At 42.5% G+C, this 12,734-nt stretch overlaps 1 protein-coding gene across 3 annotated transcripts in view; it reads right to left on the bottom strand.

Moving 5' to 3' along the window:
• The window catches only part of NPAS2 (neuronal PAS domain protein 2), a 105,308-nt gene that overhangs the window by 23,951 nt on the left and 68,623 nt on the right, over nucleotides 1-12,734 (bottom strand). For all 3 annotated transcript variants that reach the window (XM_066313681.1, XM_066313682.1, XM_066313683.1), the window contains exons 6-8: nucleotides 12,262-12,382; nucleotides 11,137-11,250; nucleotides 2,039-2,157 (exon numbers count right to left, since the gene is read on the bottom strand). In XM_066313681.1, coding sequence (XP_066169778.1) covers nucleotides 2,039-2,157; nucleotides 11,137-11,250; nucleotides 12,262-12,382 — 354 coding nt within the window. The remainder of the gene's footprint in view (nucleotides 1-2,038; nucleotides 2,158-11,136; nucleotides 11,251-12,261; nucleotides 12,383-12,734) is intronic.

The following is a 12,734-nucleotide window of genomic DNA, read 5'->3' as shown; positions in this document are numbered from 1 at the left end:
TAAAGATACCCACCACCCTTGGTCCTTTTGGATGTCTGCCCTCCAAGCTCTCTGAGAAAGGGGGACACTTCCCTTCTCCCTCAGTAGCTGAAGAGGAGTAAACACCTTTTCATGCAGCCAGCCTGCCTGGGATGTCTCCAGTGGGTAAAAGGGGTCAGTTGCCTTGCACTTCCCTGCCACAGCAAACAAGCTGGCCCTTAAGATTCACAGCAGCCCTCAGTGCTCACGAGCACAGTAATTAATAAGTGAGCTATGCAAGGCAGGGCACAGGGCTGTCTGTGAGGCAGGACGGCCTTCTCCCCAGAGATGAAGATCAGGAGGCAGTCAGTGGTGGTCACTTGCTGAGTGGAGGTGGGAAGTAGAGGGAAGGATGGCAGCACAGTGCACAGCCGTACATGGGCTGGGGCTGGCTGCACGCCCCATGGCCACCTCGCTGTCCACTCCAAGCTCTCCTCTGCTAACCTCTCTTCTCCCACTGGTGCATGAGCAACTGCATCTCCATGAGCTGCCTAGAGTCAGCCTGGAGGCTCCTGGCCTGGGGACTTCCCAGCATGGGCATTCTGGATTTGTGGCATCCAGGGTTCCTGTGTCCTTCATGACTTTCCTGCAGGAGAGTCTCCATCCTCACTGTTAGGCCAGCCTGCCACTGGCCCCCAGTGCTGCTATTCCGCTGCTCCCTGATGGCACATCCTCCTATGTTGTGGGCTCAGTGACACTTTCCCTTCATTTCCATTACTGCTTCTCTCTCTGCTGTCCCTCAGGCAGAGGAGATCATTGATGTTTTAAACCCTGTTGGGACCAGAGAACAAGCCTGAGGTGTGCCACCATCAAGCATGTCTTTGACACATGTCGATACAAAATTGTTTTAAGTCTAGCTGTGCAGAGGCAAAACGCTTCATAAACACCTTAAATTTTTCTCTCCCCCTCTATCCAGTTTAGGCCAAAATCCATACTGATGCCATGAACACACACTAAAAATCAAGGTGCAAACACTGCTGTGTGCAACCGAACTGCTGATTCTGTCTTCCTTAGCTGGTCAGATAAACATTTTACATTCATTTTACTGTAGGAAGTCAAGAGTAGGAGTTAGGCGAGTCATTCAGGTGAACTGAAGAGGTATGTGTTCAGGACTTTGTAGCAGTTAAAACCTTCTCTGGGCTGTTCAGCAGCTGTTTCCTCCCTAGCACTGAGCAGCTGATTGCCATGAATAGCCCGTTTTGTTTCCCTGTTTATTTTGAGATGCTAGCTACCCAAAGATAAGGGAATTTGCTTTTACAGTTCTCAGAGTACCTGTAACTCCAGCCTTTCTGCTAATGTGATTATTGTGGTTAAGATTCATGGAAGTGTCCTCACTTACCCAGAAGGGACACTACTTGCCTGCAGGATGAGGAATCAGTACAGAATGCCCTGCAAGTTGCAGAGCAGTAATGGAACCAGGTCAAGGGTGCAGTGATTTCATATTGGTCACATCTTAATTACATGAAAAAACCTCTTAAACTATGGGCACAGGACACTTGATGCAGTAGTTCACATTTGTTAATTAGGGAACAGCTGTGTTAGGCACAAGCTTGGTTTGTCCATCCTTATAACCACAAGCAGTTGTCTTACTTCCAGGATTTGTGAGAAGGAAAACAAGTAGTAGTCCACCAAGGATGCTGAGCTGCACAAATGAAAGTGTTGGTCAACTGTATCACAAAATCACAGAATCACAGAATTAACTAGGCTGGAAAAGACCTTTGAGACCTTTGTACATTGTCCCATTGCAGGAACAGAAAGCAGCAATGAGGAACTCAATTTCAAAGCGACTTTGCAATTCCTATTGCAAGGAGGGTTTCTCTATCCTGTGCAAAGGGGGCAGAAGTGACACTGCTTCCACAGATCCTGGCTTGCACTGATAATCCTCTTCAATGGATTTTTATGCATGAAATGTGATAGCTGTAATCCATTCAATTAGCAAAACTAAGAACCTTCTGTGTCACCCCATCTGAAAGTGTTTCAAGAAGTTCTGAAACGCACGGGACCCAGGGTGAGCGCTTACCTTTAAAAACTGAGGCGTTGCCAAACGAACAGTCGCAACAAAGCAGATTTGCTTTCCCGGGGATGCTCTGTAAGCCCTTGGGACAGCCTCATCAAAGCCATTGCAAGTGGAGTTAGGCACTAGTTCGAGAAAAAAATGGGATCTGGAGTCATGCCTCATATAAGATTTGCTCTCCCTGAATATTTTGCACACTCCAAGTGTACTAATACTATTTTTATTCAGAGAAGTGCTCTAAAAGCTTTTAAACCTGATATGCATATATTTAAATCCAAGTCAGTCATGTTAGGCAGAAAGGCATCAGAGCTTAACTTCAAGTATGAATTTTACAGGTTAATCCTGATAAAAATAAGGCCAAACCTTATTACAGAGCATAAACCAGTTTTCTGGAAAGAAACTCCACGCATCCAATTGCTCTTTTTCACCACTCACAAGAGAAAAAAAAAAGAAAAGAAAGAAAAAAAAAAAAAGCTGCCGCATGCCTAGCACTGTAACTTCCATGATGCAGTGAAAAAAAGTGTTGGCAAAGGAGGTAGCTGAAGAGAGTTCATCAAGTCATCAGTGGCAAAACACTGGGGCCCACAGCCAGCAAGACTTCATCAAACTAGCAAGAGGATGCTCGTGATTCTTGGCTGCTGAAGAGCGCCTTCCCCGTCTCCATCAAAAGAACTGTCCCCAGCATGCTCAACTTATCCTTGTTTTAAAGAAGAGGAAAAGGGACACCATGTATGGCACTGGTTTCCAGAGATGGGTTCATCTGGTGAGTCTGCAGATGGCCTGCTGTCTCCTCCAACACTGGGCAGAGGAAAAAAATGGACGTGATGCGGTTTCACATTTTGTGTATACTTTTTACCTGTGTCTTTCATGATTGCATGGCTCCAGCTGCTTTGAGAGCCCACTAACACCTCCTGCCACAGGGATGCATTGCCAAGAGGATGTGCTGCTGTAAACTAGTTCACAGTCCCATGCTAGAATGACATAATGCAAATTATTCCTCCAAGTTCAAGCTGTTTAGAGATGGTAATGCCACTCCCACAGCTATGAAAGAAAATGGTGTGCCATGCAGTGGTGAGAACTGGGCTGGATTCCTGCCCTGCCTAGCTGACTTTCTCCCATGGGGGCAGAGAAGGTCCTATCTAGTATCCAGAGTTCACCAATACTAATTTAATGGTAACAGGCATTAATACTTATATGAAACTCTCTTTCCTTACTATTAGGCCTCTGTATCTACCTTCATGAAGTTTCCAACAAGTTTGGCTCTTCTGCACAAGGCAAAGCATTACTGGGAAATTGAAGAGTTTTGTATCTGTCTGAGGAGAAGATAAACTAGCCCATTCTAGCCTGGAGTGCTTCTGCACTGGGATTTCATTCACTACCACAAATTGCAGACATGGAAGAAGTCTCAAGTTTGCTTACATGTGCTTTTGGAACCCAATTCAACCTATTAAAAGCCTTAGAATATTGATGCATTACTGGTAACAGGGATGACAGGGTACGAGACAGAAAAGAAGGTATGCTGAGTGGAATTCACACCTCTGATTAACTGGTTTAGGCCACTGCATGTGCAATATATATTAGACCAAAAAGGAAAAGAAAGGTTCTTTATGTGAGAAGACAGCACAGACGTGAATATCCACAGAGATCAAGTCTTCTCTCATAGTTGAGACTGGAGGGCATGGCTGATTGTATATAGAGACAAAAAATATGAGCAAAATTCTCCTCCTTTCACTAGCAGAGCACACGTGCTCTCGGGACACCCTAGAGCACGTTCTTCACTGAGCTTCATGTTCCCATTCTGATCCTGGGGTTATGTGTATATATGTGGGCTTCTATGTGATTATTAACACAAAAGGTGGAAAAAAAGAAGAGTTAAGTTCTACAGGGCACACGAGTAGCCTAAGTAAAGAGTTATTGGTCTATCTCTGATATTATTTAGTGCAAGTCTGTTGATTTCTGTAGCTGGTTCCATCTAAAAATTAATGGGAATGCTATAAACCCACATTATGGGCATTGTGAAAAGTTACTTCCAAGCTTGCTGCGTAGTATGTTGTGACATTTGAAGTCATGGGGCTGTTTCTCTCTGTAATAGCCAAGTGCAGTAGCAAATTCTTGCAGTCTGGGCTCTAACATATGAAAATAAGATAAGCACATTTAGCCTCTGAAACACAGGTATGGTAAGTTAACCTAGTTAGCGAACCATGGGATTGCAAATGACACCAGTTGTAGAAGGAAGTGGAGACTGAGTCACACCAAAGAGAGCAGATGGCTTTTTTATGTCAGCTGTTGGATGTAAACAACCATGAGCCTGAGACATATTCCCAGAAGACAGCAGAATAGATCCCTGAATGTGTCATTTACTTAGAAGACAGCAGAACACATTCCTGAATGTGGCATTTACAAAATAGGATTATATTTCCAACAGGTAAATGCAGTAGTAAGAGGGTAATAATTATTGTGTAGGACAGCTCGGCAGTAATTTGGGATTTTCTCACAACATTTGGAAATGATGAACTTAAGCAGCAGTAAATGAATAAGCCCAAAGAGATGAGACAGAGCTGGCCTGGCTGGATGTTATCCTGTCTTTGAACAGCTACTGTGCCATCACATACTCAGCTGCCTTTGACAAAGTCCAGAGCATTAAAAGCCTCAAAGATGCAGGCAGGTAGCCACTACATTGTCAAGTACATCTCCATCTGAAAACGACAACTACAATAACTGAAATAAAAAAACCATTCACATTTGCTTCTGAATTATTTTGCTGCCTGACTTAGGTTATTGGTATCTTTTCTTTCCACAGCTCTATCTGCACAGCCTGCTTGGCTCTGCTTTTGCAGCTGGTCAGTGAATTTCAACCTATTTTGGTGGATGAATTTTGAAAAGTAGTTAAAAAAAGGGATCATTAGATGATTTTTTTAAAAAATACAATCCTGGTACAACCTTTTAATCTTGTAACCCTCTGAAAAATCGTACTTTATGACTCTCCAAGTCTCTTTAAAAGAAAAACAGCATCTTGAGGTAGCAAAGTTCAGTAAAGAACTTTCTGAGGGCACCACATAAAAATAGCGGGACAGAAAATACAGGCTCAAGTCTGAGGCTATGGTGATATTAGCATTTACAAGTCAAATATAGGACTTGGAGTGCTTTTGTCAGAAGTTGCCTAATGAAAATGTTAGGCTGGCCATAAATAGGTGGGCTTGGGGTAATCAAGGCCTGTGTGTTTCACATTTAAAAGACTGAGACAAAATACCTTGAGTAAGGAACCAGGTCATGTGACAAAGCTAAATACATCATCAGAAAGGTGAAACAATTATCTCATATATATCAGCTAGCTGATGCTCAGTGTGAGTTTTAATAGTTTTTGTGGTTACCTATCACACCTGCTCCTAGAGTACCACAAAATTCTTTTGTGTAAGTATTAAATACCTGCAAATATCTCAAAAGATACAAAGAACCTGATTTACTGATATAGAATTTTTTTTTCTTTTTTTTCTTAAAGATCAGGACACTAGGGACAGAATGTTACAAATAAATTATATACACAAGGAACCAAGCCCTTCACTATCATAGACAAAAGGATTTTTATCCTTAGGGAGAGAAATCATGCCACATGAAATGAATGAAAACATGTTTAAAAAACCTCAGATGACACTTTATTCAGTTAATAATAGTACAGCAGTCAGTTGCTCGGTCATCTTACTTCAACTTGGAATGTGAAAAACATAATCTTCCTAAGATAGCAAACCTCCTGCTTATGCCATTTGAAAGAAGAAATCCTTCCTTCCGACTTTGTCAGGAGATGTTAATGTTTAAAGAACCTGCCTTAGTGACTGTCAAACAAACTGAACAGTGGTTTCAAAGAATTCAAGCCAAATAGACCAAAATAAAATCAAATTTGTTTAATATAAATTAATTCAGGCCTCAGATAAATGGAGTATTTGGCAATTAATAGATATAATGAAGAAATCTAAAGTGCTGGTGGTGAGCCAGACTGCTCTCAGTAGCTACGTAGATGAGTAACAGTGACAGTGTCCATATATCACCTGTCCACTCTGATCTACTCTCTCCTCCTTCCTCCTACTGTTTCTCCCCTGACCATCCTGTGTTGATATGAATCCAATGCAGATTCTTTAGGACAGGAATGGTGTCCTTTCTTTGCACAGAGAGCCTAGAATGAGTGCTGCATATTGTTAGCTGCAGCTTCTATGATATTGTTAACAGCAAATAATAATATGCAGCTGTTCGTTCTGATCAAAACGTGTATTTTGGATTGAGTTATTCTTGTTTCAGATGGTTCAGCATATACTCGAGGCTCAAGATCAATGTATCTTCCATATTAACAGTTTATTTCTTTAAAAAATTAATTCAGATGCAATTAATTTATCTGAAAGTTAAGATTTTTTTTTTCTCCTCAACACAGTAATTTTCTTGATGTTTGTTGTGGTATCTGAGAGATATATCAGCTAACAGTAGAGTATCTGCTATCATTAGCATTCAGTAACCAGATACTTCCTGAGTTTCCATGTAATTGGGAACAAAAATGCACAATTTTAAATTCCACTATAATATTATATTACTTGATTAGGAACTCTTTTCACATAATGCTTATCTTCTTCTTCAAGAGCAAAAGCTTCAGGCATTTTGGATGAAAGGACAGATCTATCACTAAAAAGATGCTGGTGGCCCTTTTTAATATTCGTTAACTCTTCGAAAGGGAGGACTCTGGTTTTGTCCCTTTCAGGAGTTTTTAGGCAAGTGTGTCACTTCAGAAAGAGGATATGAGAGCCAATATTTGGATATATAATTATGAGAGATCTTTGTCTGTTTAAAAAGGTACAAACAATTTTTACAGGACGGATAAATCCAGCCCATGTTATCACTTCTTATCAGAGCGAGCCATTAAGCGGCTTTGTAAAACAATTTATTCTCAGTCAATCTGACATTTTATACTGGGAGCTGAGCACTTCTTGGACTTTTGGGGAAGGTTATACCTTTATAACTTGCCTTCCCCCTCAGTCCTCAGGCAAGACTGGATGTGAGCCACTGTATTATTCATTGGTGATGCTGATATGACTCTCTTATCAGGTGCTACTGGTCAATAGGTATACTGATGCACTTGGTTCCCTCAAATGTTTGCAGACATTCATGTCTCTCATTAAAACCTGGGCTACAGATTCAGAACCTGAAATGTATAAAAACATTGGACAGAGTTCCTATTTGCAAATAAAAGAGAAACAACCCTGATGATCTGATAGCAAATAGGCGTATCTCACAGAAAGCAAAAAGGAACTCCACTTTCCTCATTCAAGTTGCCCACGGGCCACCTCCTTTCCTCTCAGGGGACTACTGAATCTTCACATCAGGTTACAGTCCTGCTTTTCTCACTGAAGCTTAATTAATGATGATTATATAATCCTCCCAAATGGAAAATCAAATCTCTTGTATTTGATTTAGCACAGCCAGTGACTCATGCAGGCACTCTGCACAGCCTGCATTGCTGTTTCGCTGGTCAGCTCCTCTCGCCTGGGCACAGCCAATGCAATGGGGATTCACTCGTGCAGGCAGCTCATCTGCATCCCTGGTGCAGATACAGCTGCAGAAATGTTCTGCAGTAGGGCTTGCAGAGTACAGATTCCTCAGGACTAGCCCAAGTGTGCACACTCTTGCTAACCATGGCACCGGACTGGGCGGCTCCTCTAGCCTGCAGCTACAGCTGACCCCGGGAGCTCCAGGGATAGGGACCTGAAAGACTGAATACCTGCTGTGAACTGTGAGAGCTTTCCTGGGCAATTTCTGGGCCGTGTACATGCATGTCCCTGCTTCTTCTAGGATCAGTGAAGAAGTCGGTGACTGCTCCTCTGTGGGAGTAGCACGGGTTCGATATAGATTGTATGTGATCTGGCTCCCTGACAGCAATTCTGGTGACAAGTCACCTTGGCAGATATCAGGTATTCTACTTCAGCATGAAAAAAATTATCTTTGGCATCTCAGTGCAACGGCCTTTAAAGCCTCAGAGCTCCCATTAAAGTTAGGGAGAGCAGCTAAGCCCCTAACTGGCTTTCTAAGCCGCAATCCTTCAAATTAATCCATTCAAACCCATCCGTATATGATGTTCTCAGCCATAAGTCACAATGCGATTTACGGAGAAGGTATGAAGGAGGAAGGATGGGGGGCAAGGTGACTGGGAATTCACACACACGACCTCCTGGCCCCAAGCACCAATGCTGTATGTGCAATAAGCAATAATAAAATAAGACTAAGAAGATGATAAGTCAAAGGAGGTTACATAAAAGGTTATGTGGAAGTAGAATAAAGATAGTGATATTTGTATTAAAGAGGGTGAAGAAGGACCTAGCAGTTCTTAAAAATATCAGCAAAGGTTAAATGAGAAGGAATGGAGACAGATATACTCTGGCTATTGCTGCTATGGCTTTACGTTAATGACAATAGAATAGCTAAGTATCCTGATAGGCTATAACCTGCCCAAGGATAAAAAACTCCCCTGGCCCTACAGGCTTTGGCATCCCTGTGGCAGGAACACGCAGGCAGAGTGGGCTCAGAGTATGCTCAGCAAACCATTGGAAACAAAGGTAGGAGTTAGCATTGGGTGGCTAAAAAGGAACGGCAGGATTTGTATTTAAAGAACATCCTGTATCAGTCTCCCATGTGTAAAAACATGCTCACACTTCCACTGCTGTGAAAAGCTACAGGGAAAAATATTCTTCAATACATTCATAAGGAATGTCTCCTGCTAATTAAGCCTAATTTGCAATTTCTGTCTTTCTCCCCCAGCTAACTCTTTTCTTATCTTTAGCTTAGAATCCTTCCTTCACAAACACCTTCAAAAAGCAGGCTTTGGGGCCAGCTGATCCTATGCATATAGGACAAATGCTGCCCTGAGGGATATGTGTCTCTCCCACCACCCTTCCCACCATTTTCTTCCTTGCCTACTTGGCCTCACAGCTGAAGGACAGATGACTTGAGAGTGGGTATTGGTTTAACAGGAGGAAAAGAGGGCAATTACTGTTAGGTCCAACAGGTGACAGCCCTGAGGAGCGTGGGCTGGGGGATGGTGCCTGATAACTGTGGGCCAAGCAGAGATAGGAACCCAGCCCACCACTGCACCCACCAGACGCTCGAAGTTGTTTGTGCCACAAGTCTCTGTGCCAAAGAACATGTGCTTGCCCCCAGCGCTTGGGTGGCTTCCCCAAAGGGTGGAGCATTCATATGGTGCTCACTTGAGCTGATTCTCCTGTGCCTTGCTCAGGGGGTGGCTGGCTGGTGTAAGGAGCCCAGCAGATCCAAGGACAGCCTCTTCAGAGGTCTGCACCCTCCTCTGGATGCTCATCCTGTGAGCCAAGGGTATCAGTTCCCAAGCCAACAGTTTGCTGCTGCTACATGTGAGTCCAGTGCACTTGCTTCCACCTTTGCTGAGGGGCAGCCATGGGGGTGACTCCCAGCCAAAGGGGAGCAGTGTTGGACATGCACCGGTGAGGCATTTCCATCAGGCTCTGCACTGAACTGGCGAAACTGAAGTCAGATGGCAAGGGGGCTAGGAGACACCATCTCACAGAGCCAGGCTAAGGCTGCCCCTCCCTGTCAACAAGAGGTCCAGGCTGCAGCAGAGATGGGAAGAAAGTGGAAGATTTAGAAAAAAGTGGCACAAAGGGGAAAAAAATGTGAAGAAAGCACATGACTTGTTTGAAAGCTATTAAGATGGGGTCTTTAGAAAATGATTTGGTGTCTTCTGAAATCAATATGTTCCCATTTAGTTTCTATGCATTAAGCTAGGGAAGATATCTGTAATGTAAGTTTTATCATTCTTCTGAGAAACAGCCACTGATAAAATTGCTGGGATGTGAAATCCTAATGGGTAAGGGGGCAATATTAATGTTACACCAAAATAAAGGGCTGAAAATCCTTGAAGAGAATGGATCAGAAATTCCCCGGGTAGAAATGCATCCTTATGAGTCAGCACCTGAAATCCGGTTTCTGCTCTAGAAAACAGAACAGCTTGATGTGCGCGTCTGTCAGGCCAGGCGCATTTCACTTCATTCAAACTAGAAAGCATACAGGCAGCTACATTTTTTTATACAAATAGAGCCTCAAATCAGATGGCACCAAACAAGAAACACATATCTCCATCCTGCACATAGGTTTCTATTCTAGTCATGTGGAGCAAAAGCAGAAAGTTAAATGGGGACAGGGACATTTTTTTTTCACAGCGTGGCGTGCAGTTTTTGGAAAGCACGGTGGGGAATTTTTTTGCAGAGGATGACCTATTTGGAACAATACCAGCAACTTTGGAAATGCCACTCTGGAGTTCAGTCAGGCAAGTAACTAAAGCAAACTTGGACAGGCAGGAGAAGGAAAGTAATAAAAGAGTATTTCATTTCTGACACTAATGGCCGCACAGCAATCTGTTTGTTAGAGAATGGGTGAGGTGGAAATCTGCTCTTCATGCCTTGAAAGATGGTTTCCCTGGACTGACTGTGGTGCATTAGTGACCATGCTGACTGCATTTTTTCTTTTTTTTTTTTTTTTTTGAGAGTATTGGGGTATGGAGTACTGGAGAGGAATTCTGCAGTACTGGAGAGGAATGCAAAATGGCAGCTGGAGAGGGAAGTGGGTGGCAGTGTCCTCAGAAGTTCTGATGCCACGTGGCACTGCTGCCTTTCCCCAAGATTTTGCAGAGAAGGGTGAGAAGATAGATTTGGCAGGTTATCAGTTTTGGCACAGAATCTGTGTTTAATGTAAACCAGCAGATAAGGTAGCAAAATTACGATTTTGCTTATAGGTGGGGTCTCAACATACAGTACTAGCGAGCACACATAAACCCTCTAAACCTGTCATTATTTGCAAACTTACCCAGAGTCCGGGATCACTGCAAGTGAAGGGCAGTAACAAAAGCAACTAACACAATTTCACTCTTCACATGTATTCATCCAGCTATTGCAACTCAGCCATGAGATCCGTGTGAAGCAAAATTTATCCCGTAATGTTAAAAATAGCTGTCAGTTTAAAGCCTGTCTTGTTCAATGGAGCAATACTTATATTTTATTTTACACAGCTAAAGTAACATTTATACAACAATTAAAGCTTACCATTGCTGTAAGACCGAAAATTTCCTACAAATTTTATGTATTCATATGTTGGAAATTCCTTTGGGTTCAAACTTCCTCTCAGAAGATGACAATAAAACTCTAGTTCATTGTCAGCTGGATTGTTAAAAGAAGAAGAAGAAGAAATAAATATACTATTTAAGCTAAACACAACCAATGGTGTCTTCCAACCCCAATCTTGCAACTGGTGGCACAAGTGCAGCTTGTTACCACTCAGGAGTCCTAAATGCCAACGTGCTATACCTTGCAGGACCAGGGCCTCTGCAAGGAAGCACCCTGCAGGGATGCAGGTTGCTCAGCGCTGTGCACAGGCGTGCCTGCAGCTCAGGGAGATTAACTCGCCCTTCTCTGACACCACCTCATCACAGGAGTTACACAGCCATAGCCTCGGTGCAGCAACAGAGAGAACTGGGCCCTTCACTTAGTGCTTTTTTCTATTTAGGCTCCTCACAACTCACAGCTGTTCTACATCTTGTGTTGGAAAACTATGTTTAATTACCTCAAAATATCTATTAAATTAACTTTGGCGTATCAGCTATCAGCTGCAGGTTTTGTAGAATACAGTAGATTGAGCAGCTGTATGTCTTACATTATCGTGTGCTTACTGGTTTTCTACATCTTAGCTCCTAGACTGAATAAGGCTGAGGAAGTAAAAACATTTCTAAGAAAAGCAAAATTCAATTGGCAATTGGAAAAATAATTACAGTGGTTTTAGAAGTATTTTTTGACTAGAAGGCGAACCAAAGGTACACCACATGAGCTTATCTATGAACTACATCTTACTTGAACAGGCTGAAATATCAATTAAGATGTGATTTGTCTCAGGCGAACTCTCAATTTCCATCAGCTAACCTATTTTCCTTAGCTGTCTCAAATGATATGATATTTAATAATTAACATAACTACAAGTAGTCTTAGCCTAGTAAAATAAAGGCAGAGTTTCATTTAAAAATAGAACCAAAGGGTCATTCCAGGTAGCAAGATCTTTTTGAAAGGCTATGAACCTAATTTTTTTATTGCACATCACCTAAAAAACTCTTTCTGGGAGAAATTTTTTTATCCTCCCCAAGCTTTTTCATTTACTAGAGAAGATAAAATGAAACTTACTTTTTAGGTAATCCGATGAGGCAGAATCTGTCACAAGCATACAAGAAGACAACATCTTATAAATTTCTGAGTGTTCTTGTTCTGGGAGGAAGTTCAACAAATTCTGATCCAAGACATCACACTGCAAAGAGAAATAACTTTTTAGACAAACAGAAATATCGCAAGAAACAACACTTGCAGAGATGTGCAGCAAGGTGGATACAAAAGCCTGTGGCATTTGACAGGAGTTTCCTCACTCATTTCCAGGTACTCTAAAACAGAGAGGGAACCTGTTGGACAAACAGAGCGGCCACTTCTCTGTGGGCTGGTCATCAGATTAAGTCTCAGCAGGCAGCAATACTGAACATTTCCCAGAGATCATCGGATGCAGCAGGTATGTCCACGCAATTAAATGATGAGACCTGGGAGAGGGCTGGAAAAGGGTGTCTGGCTCCCCATACTGCTACTAAGGTCCATGCATAGGCCTGTTGTGG

The sequence above is a fragment of the Sylvia atricapilla genome, chromosome 2 (assembly GCF_009819655.1).
Source record: "Sylvia atricapilla isolate bSylAtr1 chromosome 2, bSylAtr1.pri, whole genome shotgun sequence".
In the NCBI taxonomy this organism is placed as follows: Eukaryota; Metazoa; Chordata; class Aves; order Passeriformes; family Sylviidae; genus Sylvia; species Sylvia atricapilla.
The sequence above is the reverse complement of the archived record's forward strand: the minus strand, read 5'-3'. Positions and strand labels throughout refer to the sequence as shown.